The following is an 18,709-nucleotide window of genomic DNA, read 5'->3' as shown; positions in this document are numbered from 1 at the left end:
CACTGAAATTCTTCCACAAGGTTATAATATCATTCGCTCAGACAGACTTCACAAAAAGGGCAGGAGTGTAGCATTCATTTATCAAAACACCCTAACTATTGCAACCCACCCCAAACCAATCCCTTTTTTTGGTAACCGCAAAATTCTACTTGCATCCCTCTAAATGAACAACAATAAACATCTATCCATAGCCATTCCCCAAGGCCACAAGATACCCATTCTTGAAGATTTCTTATCCTGGATAAATCACAGTATTTCATAAGAAACCATTATCCTAGGGCACACCAATATCAATTGGCAAACCCTAATTTCCAATTCTCCACTCAACAATATAAATCTATCCAGCTTCACACAGCTTATCACAATTCCTACCTATGGTCTATCAACACCTTCAGAATCCAACTTAGATTGGATATTAGTGTCCCACCCTCACAACTACTCAAACTCAGGCACCCTACCTAACACACTGGTGACCATCTACCAGTTTATACCCATATAACTTGTACTCTAGCTAAAACACACACACACACATGCAAAACATCTAGGAATCTCATCTACTTTGACCAAACCACTTTTATAAACATATTGAAGGCACAAAACTGGGTTCCTCTAACTACCCTTTCCCTAGATGATGCTGTAAACTACTTTAACAAACTCTTTCTAGGAAACCCTTAATAGCCTAGCCCCTATTCAAATCAAATGAACTAAACTTAACCATTCCCCTTGGTTAACTAAAATCAAACATCTCCTTCAGAGACTGAGCATGGAAGCAATGGCAAAAAATGGGGCACAACAAAACAAGATTAATGACAAGCAACTTAGGAATAAAGCCAAGAAATTAGTCATACAAGACAAAAAAAAAAAAAAACTACTTTTCCTCCAAGTTAACCTCCTTAAATAACAATCCAATAAACGTTATGGAAATCTGTCTCCTCTCTTCTTAATCCCAGCGTCTTACAAAACCCATCTCCCTCACCTAAGAGTAAACCACAACAAATTGCCCATAACTTTCACTTTCACTTTATCACTACCATTCAAACATTAATCAAACATTCTCCATCTAACACATACCCAAACTCCCAGGACATGAACAGTTCTATATTTGACAATACCACCTTTCTTTCCTCTAACACTTCTAGCAATACTCGTACAACCCCATATTTTACAATTTAACTTGTACCACCGCCCTTATACTCAAACTCCTAACCAAACTAAAACCCTGCTCTCTTTCATCTGATAATCTACCCATCAAATATTTACAACTTTCAGCAAAAGCAATTGTATACCCAGTTAGCACTCTTATAAACCACTCAATCTCAGATAGTTATTTCCCCCAACTGTGGAAAAAATGTATTATAACTCCATTACATAAAGGTGGACATTTTCATGGCCTTTCTAACTTAACTATTTCCCTATTTCTATACTCTCTCCGTTATCAAAAATCTTAGAAAAATGTGTACAGATTCAGCTACTTAAATACCTCTCTGAAAACAAACTTCTTGCCCCCACCCAACATGGTTTCCATTCTGCTCACAACACTACTACAGCCCTTCTCTCTTTCACTGACACTGTAAACAAAGCTATTGATGCCAGCCTCCCAACTTCAGTAATCATACTGGATCTATCAATGGCTTTTGATACAGTGTCACATAGCAAATTGCTAAACCAACTAGCAACGCTAAGTTGCTCCTCCAATTTTCTTGTTTTTTTTCCTTACCTAAACAATAGGGAACAATCAGTCAAATGGCAAAATTAACTATCAGAGTATTAGTTAAACAACATAGGAGTCCCACAAGGATCCATCCTAGGGCCCTTACTCTTTAACATATTTATCAATGATCTACACAAAGCCTCCCAACAAAGTAGAGCCATCCAATATACCGGTGATTTTACCATCATAACCACCTCCAATAATTGTCCAGGCCTCCATACAGCCACACAAAATGCAATTTACAACAATAGAAACCTGGCTTATTAATGCACAGCTCTTGTTAAACCCCCAAAAAACCAAACTCTTACTTTTCTCAAGAAAACCACCGGATATCAACTTCAAAATCCATTCACTAGATAATACAGAAACTGAAATAGTGAAGACAGCAAAATTACTGGTTATCACAATCGATGTTAACTCACCTTTGTGCCACATAGTCTAAATACAATAAAGAAAACTCACCTTAAATTAGGCAAACATTACCATCATAAACTCTACCTAGACAACTATACCAGAACTAAATTGGCCAGTACCTTACTCATCCCTTCTCGTCTATATGGAAGTGCCAGTTTTACTAACCTTCACTCATCTCTTAGCAACAAACTCCAATCCTGTTATTACAAAATAGCCAGATTTGCCTGAAGCAAGCCTAACCATACACACCATTGCCAAGCAATCTCAGAACTGAACTGGCTTGAATTTTTCCACTACCTCAGTTACACCCAATGACTCTAGCCCACAAACTAATTTTAAAACTCAATAGCTGCCCAGCACTCCACTCCTTCCTATATACTTATACTCCAACTCAAATCCTTACATCCTCCAGCAAACAACTCTTAAATGTAACCAAACCCAACAAAAGAGCTGGACAAAGTCTTTACTCCCATAACATTGCTAAACTTTGGAATATGTTACCCTCACACATGACTCATATTGACTGTCTAAAATAATTTAAATAAGTATCAAAAAGCCACTACCTTAACAATCCTACTTGCCCATGCAGTGCAAATAATAAGCCACCTTAAACCTGCTTCCTTAATTAATGTGTATGTAATTATGTATATGTAAGCTCATAAAGCATTTCAAAATTGGATACCGCCTAAGCTCTGTGTTATATATTGCTGTGCAAATTTGTGTACTAGTCTGATCTTCAACTTTACTGTATTCCTCCTACATTTAAATGTACTGTAAATATATTACTTGATGATTTTTTTTTAACTTTAATTTTTGTGTAACTGTTTGTGGAGCTTTTCTCCCCGGGCCTCCACTGAAAATGGGTTTCTGACTCAGTGGACCTTCTTGGGAACTAGCTGCTGGGGGGTCATGGTTTTTAGTAGTAGGGGATACAAATAGTAGTAAGGAGGAAAATTACATAGGGTCTAGTTGCATCCAAAATTCTACTAAAGATTTTACAGTATATAATTTTTCCAATGTCAACATCTCAACAGAACATGCTGATGTTCTGAGTAATGGTTTGAGTTTTGTACCAGCCAGGAAATTCAATCTAGCTAAAACACTCATAGATTTAAAATTATTTAATCGTAAATTAAATTTAGCCCTTTAGTTTAAGTTAGCAGGTACTAACACTAGGGCCAACTTGAATATAGGTATCAAGAAATCCACTTCTTTCAAACCGCCCTTGAATAATGGGCTAGTATTGTTCAAAAAACTTTGTGAAAGGGAAATTTGAAAACTTTGTTCAAGGCCCCAATACTCTAATGTAAATGATAAAGTTAACCTATCAGAGAATGAAACCAAACTTTTCAGTTATCTTTGTAACAATACACAATCAGAATAACGAAACCCAATAAAGGGGGGCATTGTCATTATGGATGTTAAGGATTATAACAATAATATGTTCAAGCTGCTTTTTACTGACAGGTACACAGAAGTATCACAAAATGAACGTAATAATGCTTATTCTAAAATTGACAGCTGTTTATATGACATGGTCATGCAGGGACAAATTGACAAAAGTGCCTATGAATACCTATCTAATGAACAAACAGTGGTGGCAGGTATATTCTGTATACTGAAAATTCATAAAGACATCTGAAACCCACCACTGAGATTTTTACAAAGCTAAATATGTGGATAATTTACTTCAGCCATCCACCAGTTGCATTTCCCATATCTCTAAAGACTCATGGGATTTTTTATCCAGATTAGCAAATTTACAATTTGCACCGGATTGTATATTTGTCACAATAGATGTACAAGATCTTTATTCGGTCATTCCACACAAGGAGGAACTTGATTGGGTGGAAAGTATGCTCTTTGACATAGGGCTATTGAACAACAATGACACCAACATGGCTATCACACTTGTGGAATTAGTCCCAAGCAACAACTTCCTATATTTTGAAGGACAACTATTCAAATGAGTGGAGTGGCAATGGATGCCTCATGTGCCCTGAACTTTGCCAACCTATTCATGGCATATTGGGAGAAACAATTTGTGTTCAGTCATATATTTGCTGACAGATGGTCATTTCATATTAGGTACCTGGATGACATCTTTATCATTTGGACCGATTCTTTGACGAAACTGCACAATTTTCTAATTTACATCAATAATAGCACCCCCTTTCTTAAATTTACCACAACTTCGACAAGGACAAGATGGCATTTCTTGATGTCCTAGTGTCAAAAGATTATTCAAAGGGTTGCTTTGGCTCCAACATCTATGGTAAGAAAACTTTTTCTAATTCTTATCTCCACTATGACAGTTGGCATCCAAAATTTCAAAAAAGAGCAGTTGTCAAGGGACAACTAGTCCAACTTGCTCGGATGATATCTGATGGTGCAGTATTTTTGGTGGAGATTGAAAAACTCTTAGATATGTTTACCCACATACGTTATCCACCATATCTTTTGGTATCCATCAAAGATGAAGTATGTGACAAAGGGAGTAAGGATCTGTACCGCCCCCTATTACCAATCTGTGATAATCCTGTCATTCCTTATCCTCAGTAGGGCCATTGACCTCTGGTGATCATAATTTAAACAAGTCGTATGAACGAGCCTTGATTGTTACTTTTTCATTAAATACCTACCACATTGTTGATGTGGTTAATCAATTCTGGCCTATTGTTACTTTCATCAGTGATGGCAATGTACTATTTGATTCCAAACTTAAGATAGTATTTAGGAAAGACAAATGTTTTAAAAGTTTACTGGAAAGGAATTTGAGTAAACTTAGTACCAATAGACCAAAAGGTATGTACAAATGTAACCGTTGTAACTACTGTCAACATATACACTGCTGTGAGTCTTTTTTTATCAAAGACAAGAAATATGAGGTGAAAAATGTTTTAATTGCGCATCCATCCAAGGGAGTGGTTTATGGTGCACTTTGCAACGGTGCAAAGCATTTTACATTGGCAAGACTGGTCAAGCCTTGAAAGAGAGAATATATGAACATCTCAACGAAATCAAGAAAGGGAAGACAACTAATGCACTGTACAGACATAGTTCTGCCTATCCTGGTCACCTTTTTAAATTTGTGGTGATTGATTTCTTGGAACCAAATCCAAGGGGCTTTTACACTGACGAACATCTTCTCAAGAAAGGGCTCATTTGGATTCTAGTGTGTGACGCCCTTATCCCCCCCTGGTTTGAATGAATGTTGGTTTATTACACCTATATTAAAGCTAAAATGTCTTGAGGGCTGATTATGCCATGTTACTCATACATTTGTCACTGTAACACTATTTTTTTTACTATTCCTATTCTCAGTATTATTTTTATTTTTATTTCTATTTTTATTGTTTCACTTATGTTCATTGCTCATTTTTATGCAATTTTCACTGACATTCACAACAATCTTTGTTGAAGTTTTAGAACTAATTTGTACTAAACTAAAGTTGAGTCATGTGAATGTTTGATCACATGTTGATCATATGATGAATTAGGATTATTTAAGGTTGGAGATAACCATGCCAAGCAGTTCTGAAGAAGTATTTGCTAAAGACAAAAGCGCTTGACTGCATTTGGTCTATTTTTGCTGTCAATAAATTGGATTTGTGGTTTGGACTTTGGTTTGTGTGGTTCCTGGGCCTCTACCTTTACTACTTGTGGTTCTTGGTTCTTTTCTTCTGGACGTATTCTGTTCTGATCCTCAGAGGTAGCTATATCCTCAATGCTTAAGCACTTAACACCGCTGTACTCTCAGCCAGGAGTGTGTTTAAATGAAACATATAGAACTCAGGCAATCAGTTTTTGGTTACAGTAAACCCACACATATCCAGTCTTCTATACTGAGATATTGCCTTTTCCAGATGCTTGAACTAGCAGAAAAGGTAGTGCACACATGCTCCACTTTATAGTATTTAAGAGTTGAATTATTTACAGATAACAAACACAGTGTGCTAGTTGGTGGGAAGATGATGTTTGAAGCTCAGAGATTACACAATGATCATCAAACTGTAGTTTTCCTGATCCCCACTGTTCCTCAATCTAACAGTGAAAAAGCCATTTTACTCAGCAGTTCTAGCTTTTTCAAAACAAATAAAGCAAAAAAAATAAAAATAATCTTTTTCAGTGAAAATCACAGTTAAGAATGTTGTTCGAGCTTGGCTCTGTTACTCTGTTTAAGTTATGCCCACCTCATGCATATTTATGGACAATAGAACTTTTTGAGAATTACACTTTCATCATGTGCAAAGGGGCTGAACTGTGATTTGCACTGGATAAGATTATTTTTATTTGTTTTCTTACACTATTTAAACTTTGTAATCTGCACAGTTTATTTATTCTGATGTTCTTAAATAAATAAAGAATGAAAGCGCTCTTAGTCACTGGTTCTACTTGCTGCATTCTTTCTTCATGTGTTATACCTAGTTTTATTTATGTTTTACAGATGCCTTTGGAAGTTTTTTTATTTTAATAATTTTTTTCACCAGTGTTTTCTCTGTTTTATTTTTGTGTGTGTGTGTGTGTGTGTGTGTATGTATGTATATATATATATATATATATATATATATATATATATATATATATATATATATATATATATACATATGGTACTAAAACATGAATGTGTACAGATTACAGAAACATTGATACACATTATACTGATGCCTGCACATCAAAAAAAATTACTCATTAAAAAAATAATAATAAAAACTGCATAGATAGCAAAAGGAAAATACTCTCTTTTGCCCCATGCAATGCGCACATACACACACACACACACACACACACACACGTATGCAGAGTCTCTCAGCTGTAGCTACTTATTTGGGCACCTTGTTCTAATCCTAAATCGGAGATCTCCATCAACGTTTAAGTTGAGGAGCAAAAAAAGCATCTTATAACATGAACAGAGTGCTGAAGTGTTTCTGCCCTGACTGCAGTTGCAATAGTGCCATTAATTTATGATTGCAGTAGCGTCCAACCACATAATTATATGACTTAATGATGGGCAGACAGATAGATCAAGAGTTATATTCTTTCCTTTTTGTAGAACATCCTAAAACACCCTACATTAAAGGACTTCCCAAGATTCACAAAGGGATTTTTCCCCCTCCCTTACGCCCCATTGTAGTAGGGAATGGTTGGGTCACGGAAAATATTTCTCACTATATAGAGAAAAAGTTGAGGCCTGTGGTGTCTGACATACCCACTATACTTAGAGACACATATCAACTGTTAGGTGACTTGAAGGAGGTTAATGGGCTGGATCTTGACTCAAGTTTATTGGTTACTTTATATGTTAAGAGCCTGTTCACTTCCATTCCTAATGATTATGGACAGGAAGCCATCAGGTATATATTGAATCATATCAGCAGTATTAGTAGGAATGAACAAGTATTATTGAACACCCTTTTGGATTTAGTCCTTAATAACAATGTACTTATGTATAGGGAACAGCATTTCCTACAGCAGTGGGGTATAGCCATGGGGACTCCTTGTGCTAACACCTATGCCAATCTGGTTGTACATTTCTGGGAGTCCTCATGTTTATTCCAACACTCTAGCTTCTCCAAAGTACTTCTTTACAGAAGGTTTGTGGATGATATTCTCCTCTTGTGGAAGGGGACGGTCTCAGAGCTCCATGCCTTCATAGAAGAGCTTGAATTGACGACAGATTTCTTAAGGTTTACTATAGACTTTTCTGTTACTCATGTACATTTTCTAGATGTTACCATCAGTAAAAACATGGATGGGGGACTATCTACTACTCTATACAGAAAACCATGTTGGAAGAATAATATCCTTAGGTTTGATAGCATGCATCCCAGGTTCACATTTAGGAATATTGTCAAGAGTCAGTTCACTAGGATCAACAGATTATGTGATGATTCAGAGATGTTATTGCTAGAATGTCAGAAGTTGGAACAGTTGTTCCTTGATAGAGGATATGATCCTGAGATGATACACAAGATTAAGAAAGCTTTTGTATGCAGGGATGATCTTAATATAGAAACAGGAAAGTCTATGAGGCTGTTTGGATCTGCCCCTTATATGTATAATACACACAGGGTTAATGTTATCCTGAATTTCACTAGTGATATTAAAAACATAATAGGGATCATTTCTAAGAACTGGAATATCCTTACAACTGATAGAGATATCACCAAGATAGTTGGCCCCCATCCAACCTTCACATATAGGAATTGTAAGAGCCTTAAGAGAATCCTATGCATAGAAAAACTAGGTGGATCTATTCAACATACAGCCTTGAGTCAACAGAGATTGGGTACCTACCCATGTGGTAGATGTAATATGTGTACCTGGATTTCTCCTATACAATCTTTTACACACCCTACTCTGAAGTATACTTTTGAACCTAAACATACGGCCAGCTGTGATGACATGAATATTATTTACATGGCCAATTGCAGATCATGTAAAGCCTTCTATGTAGGTATGACCACGAGACGGCTCAAGGACAGGATCTATGAGCATATATATGAAATCAAGAAATCTGACACTAAGAATGCCTTAGCCAAACATATCCTGGAATATCCAGGACATACTTTTGGTTTTAAAGTTCTACAAAAGAAACGTCTTGATGTCAGAAAAGGAGACAACATTTGTGAATTAGAAAACTTAGAACTGTGTTGGATTCTTAGATTGAAGGCACATCATCCCCCAGGCCTCAACTCATATGTTAGTATTAGATCAGCACTGAAGTTGAGGAGATAACTTACATTTTCACATTTTATCTTGTGTCAGCTCTGGCCCGTACTTTGATTCCATGTACTTTCTAGCATCAGCTGCTATCTATAGGAGGTGTTCCTCTTCCACATTCATATCTACATGATATTTAACTTCATTTCCAGATAGTGTTGATCAGTGAGGCTTTGTGACCCCTTTTTTTGAGGCATTTCATCAAGAGTTCATATAGATACTTGGGTGTTGTATTTAACCATCCTGATTTTTTACACATTATGATAGTAACACCACTACTTTTAGTGATGTTAGTTAGGTACTTTTAGTGATGTTAGTTAGGTACTTTTAGTGATGTTAGTTATGTATTTGCATATGTACCTCTATACACATATATATATTTATATTTTATGCAGGAATATGTCCACACTTGTGTTTCAGCCTCCTTTTTTACAAGGTTGACATAACATGCTTATTTTAAGCATTTTAAGTATTTTCTAAGTTTGTGTTTTACATCTATTTTTCTATATACCAGTACTGTATATAATATGTATAATGCATATAATGCTATTTATTAGAAAGATGTTTTTATGTATTTAGTTTTTATGTATTTAGTTACAGGCCAGTTTCTGCTTGATTGTTATATTAATTTATAATAACTTATATACACCAGCATTGCTGTTTCATAGTGTTATCCACTATGCCTGATGTTGTTTTTAACAAAGATTTCTTAGTATATCAGGGGCTGTGGTGTTATTTGTAGTGTTTTTATGAGCTTTTTATGTTTCATGACACAAGTTAATTGCTAGATAGCTAGCTCCTATACGCACGTTTTAAGTGTGTTCTAAGTGTGTTTGGTACTAAAAATATCTATATATATTTTATTTTTTAACATTGGATGAATACTATAGATGCAGTTGTATTCATTGAAAGGAGTGAACTGATTGATTAATTGTTTAATTGACTAATTCATTTGCTGATAGGAGTAGCTACTTTAGCTAGGTATATAAATGAAGCTTGCTCCTTTGTGTATTAGATCTGAAGAAGCATGCAGTAGTGCATGCGAAAGCGCTCATCTTTTATGTTATTTTCTCCCTAATAAACAGTGAATCCTTCGTGGTGGCCTCTTTCCATTTTTATGCCAACCACATAATTGCTATCTCCTGTTTGTGCTCCCTAAGACCTTGAGCCCAAGAGGCTGCCCCATCTCCACATTCTAAGTAGGCATCTGCCTACACATTGTTACTAAAACCCTTTGTCTTAACAGTACAACTGAACAGAACATACACACAATAACACAAATGTACAACTCCAACTCTATCCCCTTCCCAGGCTCTTACTTCTAACCTTAACCAACAAACACTTGCAGCCACACTTCTTCTTTTGTTTTTTTTTCCCAGTTAGGGGTCACCACAGCAGATCACCTGTCTGCTAATGATTCCCAGTGGAGTTTTATTGGTGTTGAGTTGCCAGCCCAGCACACTATCACCCATAATTCTGAAACTTTCAGTATATTTGAAACTTTCATCACTGCCATACACTCCCACTTAACGTGACCACATACACATGTACACCTCTTCGTTTAAAACAATATTTAATGCTCTTTCTTTCATTTACTCTTAACTTATATTATATATACACACATATATATATATATATATATATAGATAGATAGATAGATAGATATAGATAGTCAGAGATAGATATGTAGGGAGAGGGAGAGAGAGATCTGAAAAACACACACTTAACCATAAGCAAACAAAATATTTTGGCTTACCTGACAAGGAAGTAAGACACATAAGAAATGTGATCATGCTTTTCCATTTCCAAAGTTGAAAGAGGAAATTCATTTTCACTCAGTTGTCCTAGAATAAAAGTGAAAAGAAAGCCATCACTCTTAGCAAGAATTTTAAGTCCTCTTACTGTAAAACAACTATGTATAAGCTTGTATTAATGCTTATTTATATTTCTGGGTATGGCAATATGTAAAGAATTACTGTTAAGTCCTAGTGTTTTACTTTCTATACATGTAAGACCATGTTAAGATTTTCAACTTATAAAGGGTTCTAGGTGTAGAGTTTCCAGTTCTGCAAAGATAACTGACATGAGCACATATTGCAGGCAGAGAATAAATGTGTTGATTAAATAAACTTCATTTTATTCTCCTTGCACATTTGTTACAGAAGTCTTCTAAAGGTGATGAATATTGCATTTAGGGTAAGGCGGTCCACACAGCCTATTTGGACCTTGCCAAGGCCTTCGACACCATCCCCTACTCTGGAATCAGATAAACTGACTAAGCTGGGCATAAATTCCTACGTCACTCGATGGGTTGCCAACTAGCTTACTGACAGAACCCAGACTGTAAAAGTAGCCGACTCCAAATCCAGCTCCAGACAAGTGACAAGTGGAGTACCTCAGGGTTCAGTCCTGGGACCACTCTTGTTTGGCATCTACTTCTCTGAAGCACAGGCCAACACTAAGGGACTCTGGCTAACAAAGTTTGCAGATGACTGCAAACTGGGAGCCATTATTGAATCCCCAAATGATGTGGATATTCTACAAAAGGGCCTTACAGAAACAGATGCCTGGTGCCAGAGCCATGGGCTCAAGCTTAATGCCAAGAAATGTATAGTTATCCCCTTTGGAAAAAAACATGTATCCATGAATTACCACATAGGTGGCAGAACACTAAACATCGAAAGTGTGATGAGAGACTTAGGGACACAGGTGGACAGTGGTCTCACTTTCAATAACCACATCGCCACAACAGTCAGGAAATCCTTCTATGTGGCACACCTCATCACTAAGGGCTTTTCATGCAGAAAAAAGGAGGTCATTGTCCAACTGTACTCATCCCTCATTAGACCCATTATAGAGTATAATGCTCCGTTTGGTATGTACCTCACAAGACATCTGCAACAGCTGGAAAAGCCACAGAAATACCTCACTAAAAGAATCACAGGCCTAAAGCAGATGCCATATACTGACCGTCTAAAAAAAACTCCAGCTATACTCTGTGGCATATAGTCTACTCAGAGGCGATCTCTGCTTAACATACAAGGCCATGTCAAATCCTGGGCTGTTGGACATGCTCCACTTAAAGAAATCCAAATCCCTCAGAGCCACACGCTCCAGGGATCTAAACCTTGTTGTCACAATGAACAAAACATGCTGGAGGGATAGGTTCCTGACCCAGAGACTCCCCATACTCTGGAATAGACTGCCCATACATATCAAGCAGAGTGCCTCATTGGCCCTCTTCAAAAGGAAGAGACTGGGAGCACTACTCAAGCCCCAACACCCTCACCCAACGGTTCCTAGAATTTATAAATTCAAATGCTATTGAACAAATGGGTCACCACTCCCACAAGATGGGAAAACATATTGGACCTGATCATCACCAACATGTGGACTCTATGTTCCATACCAGAAGTATACCCCTCATTGGTAAGATCTGACCATAAATTAATCTCACTGGACATCCATATCCCATCACCACCCCCAGCCAAGGAAACCACGATGAAGAACTTCTCAAAAGCAAACTTCACACTTATCAAAACCGAGGTGGAATCCTTCAAAGCCCCCGGGCCAGTAGAAAATACAGCCCAAACCGCAGAATCCTTTACAAACACATTCTATGGACACCTACAGGAATGCGTGGATCGTGCTATCCCAAATAAAACCAAGACTCACTCCTCCAAAGGCAGGAGACCTGTCTGGTGGAAACGAGCCATAAATAAGCTATACAACAGAAGGAGGAAGCTACTACATGATAGAGCAAAATCCCAAAAGGGGAAGGCATCTCTCTGATCAGTACTAGCAAGAAACTACGATCCCTCATAAAATCATCTAAGGCCAGCTTTGAAAGAAAAATTGCACAAGACGCTAAAGATTATCACAAGGCCTTCTTTAGTTATGTCAGGAACCTGGATGGCAACTCCCAGATATGCTCTGAGTTAGTGCAAAATGACAAAAAATACACTGAACCCACAGACATTGCCAACATCCTAGCAGACAGGTTCAGTGCAAACTCCCCCCCCCCCTTTCCCCTCAAAAGAGCAAATGTCTATCCTAACCAGGGTTGCCAGATGTCCCTATTTGGGCGGGACTGTCCCAAGATCAGCAGCCTGATCCCGAGTCCCGCCCTGCCAGTTTAAATCCCGGGCCGCCTCCGCTTTGTTTTTTTTTTTTTGTTTTTGTTTTTTTTGATTGGCCCGTATACCGGCATACGGGCCAATCAAAAATCGCTAAACACGGAGGTTCTTGTGTTTAATGCAGAAGTTCCACATTAAACGAAGCTCCCTGTTTAGCGATTTTTGATTGGCCCGTATGCCGATATACAGGCCAATCAAAACATCACAAAACAGAGCTACTTCTGTTTAATGGGGAACTGCGATGTTCCGCATTAAACAGAAGTAGCTCCATGTTTAGCGATTTTTGATTGGCCTGTATACCGGTATATGGGCCAATCAAAACATCGCGAAACAGAGTTACTTCTGTTTAATGCGGAACATCGCAGTTCCGCATTAAACAGAAGTAGCTCTGTTTTTGTGATGTTTGGATTGGCCCGTATACTGGTATACGGGCCAATCAAAACATCGCAGAACAGAGCTACTTCTGTGTAATGCGGAACTGCGATGTTTCGCATTAAACAGAAGTAGCTCTGTGTTTATTTATGTTTGATTGTCCTGGGCCAATCAAATAAAAAATAAACACAGAGCTGCTACTTCTGTTTAATGCGGAACACTGATGTTCCTCATTAAAGACGTGGAAGACCTTTTTTTTTTTTTTTTATTTTTTTTTTTAGTCCCTACCTGGCCAGTTGGAAATCTGGCAACCCTGATCCCAACAGAGTGTAGTCTCCCTGACATCACAGATGCACAGGTGAGAGCTGCCCTCTCCAAAGCAAAAAACACAGCATCAATGGGACCGGACAGTGTCCCGGGCTGCATCTTACATGAGCGCCAAGAAGAACTGAACCCGCACAAAAAGTCACTGTTCAGTCTCAGCCTTACTACAGGATATGTATCCAAAGAATGGCATACAGCAACAGTGGTCCCACTCCACAAAGGTGGTGCCATAACAGACCCTGGAAACTATCACCCTATAAGCCTGACTTGCCTGGTCTGCAAAGCTTTGGAGCGTATTATCATGGAACTCATAAACAAAGACATTGGGAACCTCCAAACACTGGATCCTACCCAATTCGGCTTTGTTACGGGCACATCTTGCCTCTTGAACCTAGTCGACTTCTTTGAAACAGCCACCAAGGCCATAGATGAAGGGAAGGTAGCCCACACAGCCTACCTGGACCTCACAAAAGCCTTCGACACAATACCCCACTCTGGCATCATAAATAAGCTCACCATCTTAAATATCAACCCCTATGTCACAAGATGGATTGCAAATTGGATCAGGGATAGAACCTACATAGTCAGAATTGCTGGTGCCATGTCAGACTCTAAACCATTTACAAGTGGCATCTCACAAGGCTCAGTCCTGGGACTTCTCTTGTTCGGTATATATTTCTCTGAGGTACAGGCTAACACGGGAGGACTATGGCTGACCAAGTTCACAGATGACTGCAAACTGGGTGCCATAATCGACTCACCGACTGACACAAGCATCCTCCAAAAGGGTCTCTCAGAGACGGATAACTGGTGCCAGAGCCATGGCCTACAGCTAAATGCCAAAAACTGCATAGTCATCCCCTTTGGGAAAAACAAAGTGACCACAAATTACCACATAGGTGGTAGTCCATTAAGTATGGAAGAAGTAATTAGGGATTTGGGGACCCAAGTAGATAGCAATCTCTCCTTTGACAATCACGTTGCCAAAGTGGTTAGAAAGACCTTCTATATAGCCCACCTTATCACGAAAGGGTTCACATCTAGATCAAGAGAGGTCATTGTGCCCCTCTACTCACTCATCAGGCCCATAATTGAATACAATGCCCCATTCGGGATGTACCTTACCCGACACCTGCAGCAGCTGGAAAGACCCCAAAAGTACCTCAACAAGAGGATCAAGGGACTCAAACAGTTGCCCTATGCAGTTAGGCTAAAGAAACTCCAGCTCAACTCAGTTGCTTACTGCCTACTCAGAGGTGATCTGTGCCTGACGTATAAAGCAATGTCCAACCCAGAATTAATAGACATGCTCCACCTCAGGAAATCCAAATCCCTTAGAGCTACATGCTCCAGGGACTTAAACCTCAGCACAGAAATAAATAGGACATGCTGGAGGGACAGATTCATATCCCAGAGGCTCCCCTCACTCTGGAACAAAATCCCAATCCATGTTAGGCAGAGCCCCTCAATGACCCTCTTCAAGAGAAATCTTGACAAGTGGATGGGAGATCGTAGGTTTACACCTGGGATCTCTTCTGTGTCCCTACTAGACAGAGGCACAGTCAACTAATCTAAAAGGGTGGTGAAAGCCAAACACACACTGGCTAAGCTTATAAATGCCCTAGGGCAGATAGCCTAGTATCAACCTATGAACCTATGATTGGATGGGAGATAGGAAATTCACCCCGGGGATCATGTCAGTTGCCCTGCTAGACAGGAGCCCGGAGAAGTAAATATTGTGGGAAGAAATATCCAGGGAATTGTTATGGCTAGGCTTGCATAGGCCCTAGGGCCGATAGCCTAGTACCAACCTATGAACCTATAAATAGCAGCTCAAGTTCATAACAGACTCCATATTAATTATATGCTGTAAATAAGTAGACTGCTTTTAATAACTACAGTACTTTTGTGTTTCATTCAAATTAATGAAGGAATTATGATGGATACTGGCAACGTATAATTACATTTCTGTGAAATGGAACTCAGTCTGAATATTATATAATGATGCTTCTTATTAATTTGGTTTCTTTTATGTTCCTTATGATGGTACACCTCACTTCACTTGGGGTACTGGTATTACAAGACTACTTGGACTAGTTGTATGAGTTTGCCTAGATTTTTCACTTGAGGACTTGTATCTGAAATGACAACAGGCCAAGCAGAGTAATGGGTGATATGGGGAGGTCTTGGGGAATTATACATATACCTACCATATCCTACCTCTGAAAGGAGTCCTATTTATAATGCAACACATGGACTGAACATTATGTACTATTATGTATTTGTTACCTCACAGCAAGAAGAGCTCCAGTTTGATTCTCAACTGGGGTGCCTTCTGTGCAGAGTCTACATGTCCTCCCTACATTCGCGTGGGTTTGCACTGGGTACTTCAGTTTCTTCCCACATTTCCAAAGACATGCATCTGGAGCGTTTTTCCCCAGGCTTCTGCTGAAAGTAGGTTCTCTCCTAGTCAGACTTGCCTGGTCAACAAATGTTAAATAAATAAACAATAAATAAAAATAAACTGCTAGTTTTTAGTTAAAATTGCCATAGCTAGCTGTTAAATTTCATAAAGGCTTGGATGATAAACAGGGTTAAAATCAGACTGTTTAAAACTGAAAGCAATAAATTTGTCTATAACATTACTATCAGATTACGTTTCAAACCAATATTTCAAATTCATTATATAACAAAAAGGCCTTACAATCTAAAATATTTTGTAAGTGGGAAACAAAAATATGCAGGTACAGAAGAAAAAAACTTTTCAGTACAAAACACAGCATTCCCCAAAAAAGTTAAATTAGATAAATTTGCAATTAAGTCATTTCAGAGGTATTCTTTACTTCAACACTTCCTTGAAAACAGTTAATATTTTGTCCGTTACTTCTCTGCTTCCTCCATCTGCACCTGTAATGGCAGCCTAAGGGGTACTTTTTACAACCAGTTGTACATTAGTGCAAGTAGGAGAGAAGTCTGCAGAATCCAGTTATATCTCCAAATTAGAATACAATTCTGAGGCAAATTCATAAAGTTTTAAAACAGAGCATTGTTTATTCCCCCACTTACTTTTCTTTCTAGGCTGAGCAACTTGTAACACTGACTAACAGGTTTTGTGTTTGCCAGGTGAAAGCTGTTGCCTTATTAAAAGGGATTTATAATAATGAATTAGACTGTCAGTAAACATGAGCAAAACAACATTTTGGATTGTTCTCCATTTTGTAAAAAAAACTCATCTTCTAAACCCATATCTGGATCCAAATACACTTTCTAAACATACGGTACTATACCTTGCTTTATACTCCTCACATAATATCTCAGGATGTCAAATGGTAACCCTTAGTTTGTTAAAGTCATTAGAAAACTGTGTGTGTAGGCACCCACAAGTGGAGTTGCTGTTCCTGCTGCAGTCGAACTAGATGGGTCTGTGTCGTTAACACAGTAGTGAATGTGACTTGATGCCAATCACAATCATGTGCATTACCAGACAATTGATTAAGTCTACAGATCCGCAGGAACTACAATACTAAACTGATGTACCATCACCCAAGAACTGTAAGAATGGCAGAAGTATATCAAAACAAGCATTCAGCATCCTGAAAACCAAATATATTCAAAAAAGCAGAGTGGATGCATGAAACAAAAATAGGTGTAGGGACTCTTGACCATGCTGAAGTCAAAAATAAAAACTCCAGTACTCCATGTAGAAAAAATGTATTGAAATCAACTGGTAGGCCATACCTCTCAACTGTACAGATTTTCACAGACTGTCCACATTTTGCCTCATATTTTTGGTCTGTTCCTCATAAAAATTGTGTTTTTTGACAAATCACTGGGATGATCTAAGGAAATAATGACATGTATTTGAGTTTCAGACTTCATATCTTTCAGAAAATGTATGCTAACACAAATTCTGTTCTAGGAATTTTTTTAAGGTTATAACAGCAATATTTAAACTGTGTCCCTATTTTTGGGCCTTTGTTGGTCCTGTTATGTCAGGTTTTGTCCAGATTTATTGTACTAAGAGGTTGGGGGTATGCATCATTTCAGGATAAAAACCATGATCAATCAGAAGCCCTTTCAGGGCAGACCCAGGTCTTTCAAGTCAGCTTTATCAATGCTAAAAAACTGGCAATTACTAGTAATAATAAATATTAAATTCATATACCATGTGACACACACAAACACAAATCTGTGAAAAAGAATAAAATTACCTTTAAATATACTCAATAATTTTATCGAAAGCCAAGTATCCAACTGTGAAGACTGGTAGAGATGGGTGAAGGCTGCCAGCCTAGCCAGATAGAATTTTATAGATAATTCTATCATTTGTAAGTATGAATGTTGAAATACAAGCTTGTCTTCTTAAATTTAGGAATATGCTATGAAATGTTGAACTTAAAACAATGTGACAAAATTGCTCTTTGCTGTAAAGAAAGCTAAGTCAAGCATTTCTTGTTGGTCCTTTGAAATTAAAATTATTTCATGACTGCCTTTGAAGTTTACAATTTGGCTCCGGCCGAGCTACATGAAGGCTTCCTGCCTATTGTTTTAAGGCTAAAGTTAATGACCAGAATTTACATATGGAATGTCCTTTATTGCTCTGGTATAAAAGAACATAAATGCAGTTTCTGCCAGCCTCGGAACACCAGGAAAGTGTAAACAAATGATGTAATGGGAATCAGGACTGCAATAGCAATTTAAACAGAGAGAATCAGAAGGCATTAAGCATTTTTGTCTTGATCATCCAACTCACAGCACTGCCTTGCTCTATGTAAGTAAGTTATTTTAGAAGTGTGTTTTCTTGTAGAAATAGCTAGGAACTAGAAAGATTAGACTGTGTTTGTCTGTGATGTCAGAACAGTACTACTGAATTATTTTAAGTATTTCTGTGTGATCTCTGAGCTCTTGTCTAGCACTGTGTAGTAGAAAGTATTGTCTTGTGGTTTTAATTATTTACTATTAAATATTTTAAAACCTTTCAACTGTGGCTGTTTTATGTAGAGTCACATCTACCAATTGGATAATAATA

At 37.9% G+C, this 18,709-nt stretch overlaps 1 protein-coding gene across 1 annotated transcript in view; it reads right to left on the bottom strand.

Moving 5' to 3' along the window:
• The window catches only part of LOC122811065 (SLAM family member 9-like), a 463,730-nt gene that overhangs the window by 269,453 nt on the left and 175,568 nt on the right, over window positions 1–18,709 (bottom strand). The window contains exon 2 of the mRNA XM_044082619.1: window positions 10,605–10,692. Within this exon, the coding sequence (XP_043938554.1) occupies window positions 10,605–10,677 (73 nt within the window). The 5' untranslated portion in view covers window positions 10,678–10,692. The remainder of the gene's footprint in view (window positions 1–10,604; window positions 10,693–18,709) is intronic.

The sequence above is a fragment of the Protopterus annectens genome, chromosome 9.part0 (genome assembly GCF_019279795.1).
Source record: "Protopterus annectens isolate FY-2018-M chromosome 9.part0, PAN1.0, whole genome shotgun sequence".
In the NCBI taxonomy this organism is placed as follows: domain Eukaryota; kingdom Metazoa; phylum Chordata; order Ceratodontiformes; family Protopteridae; genus Protopterus; species Protopterus annectens.
Note: the sequence above shows the minus strand (reverse complement) of the source record. Positions and strands in the feature narration are given on the sequence as shown.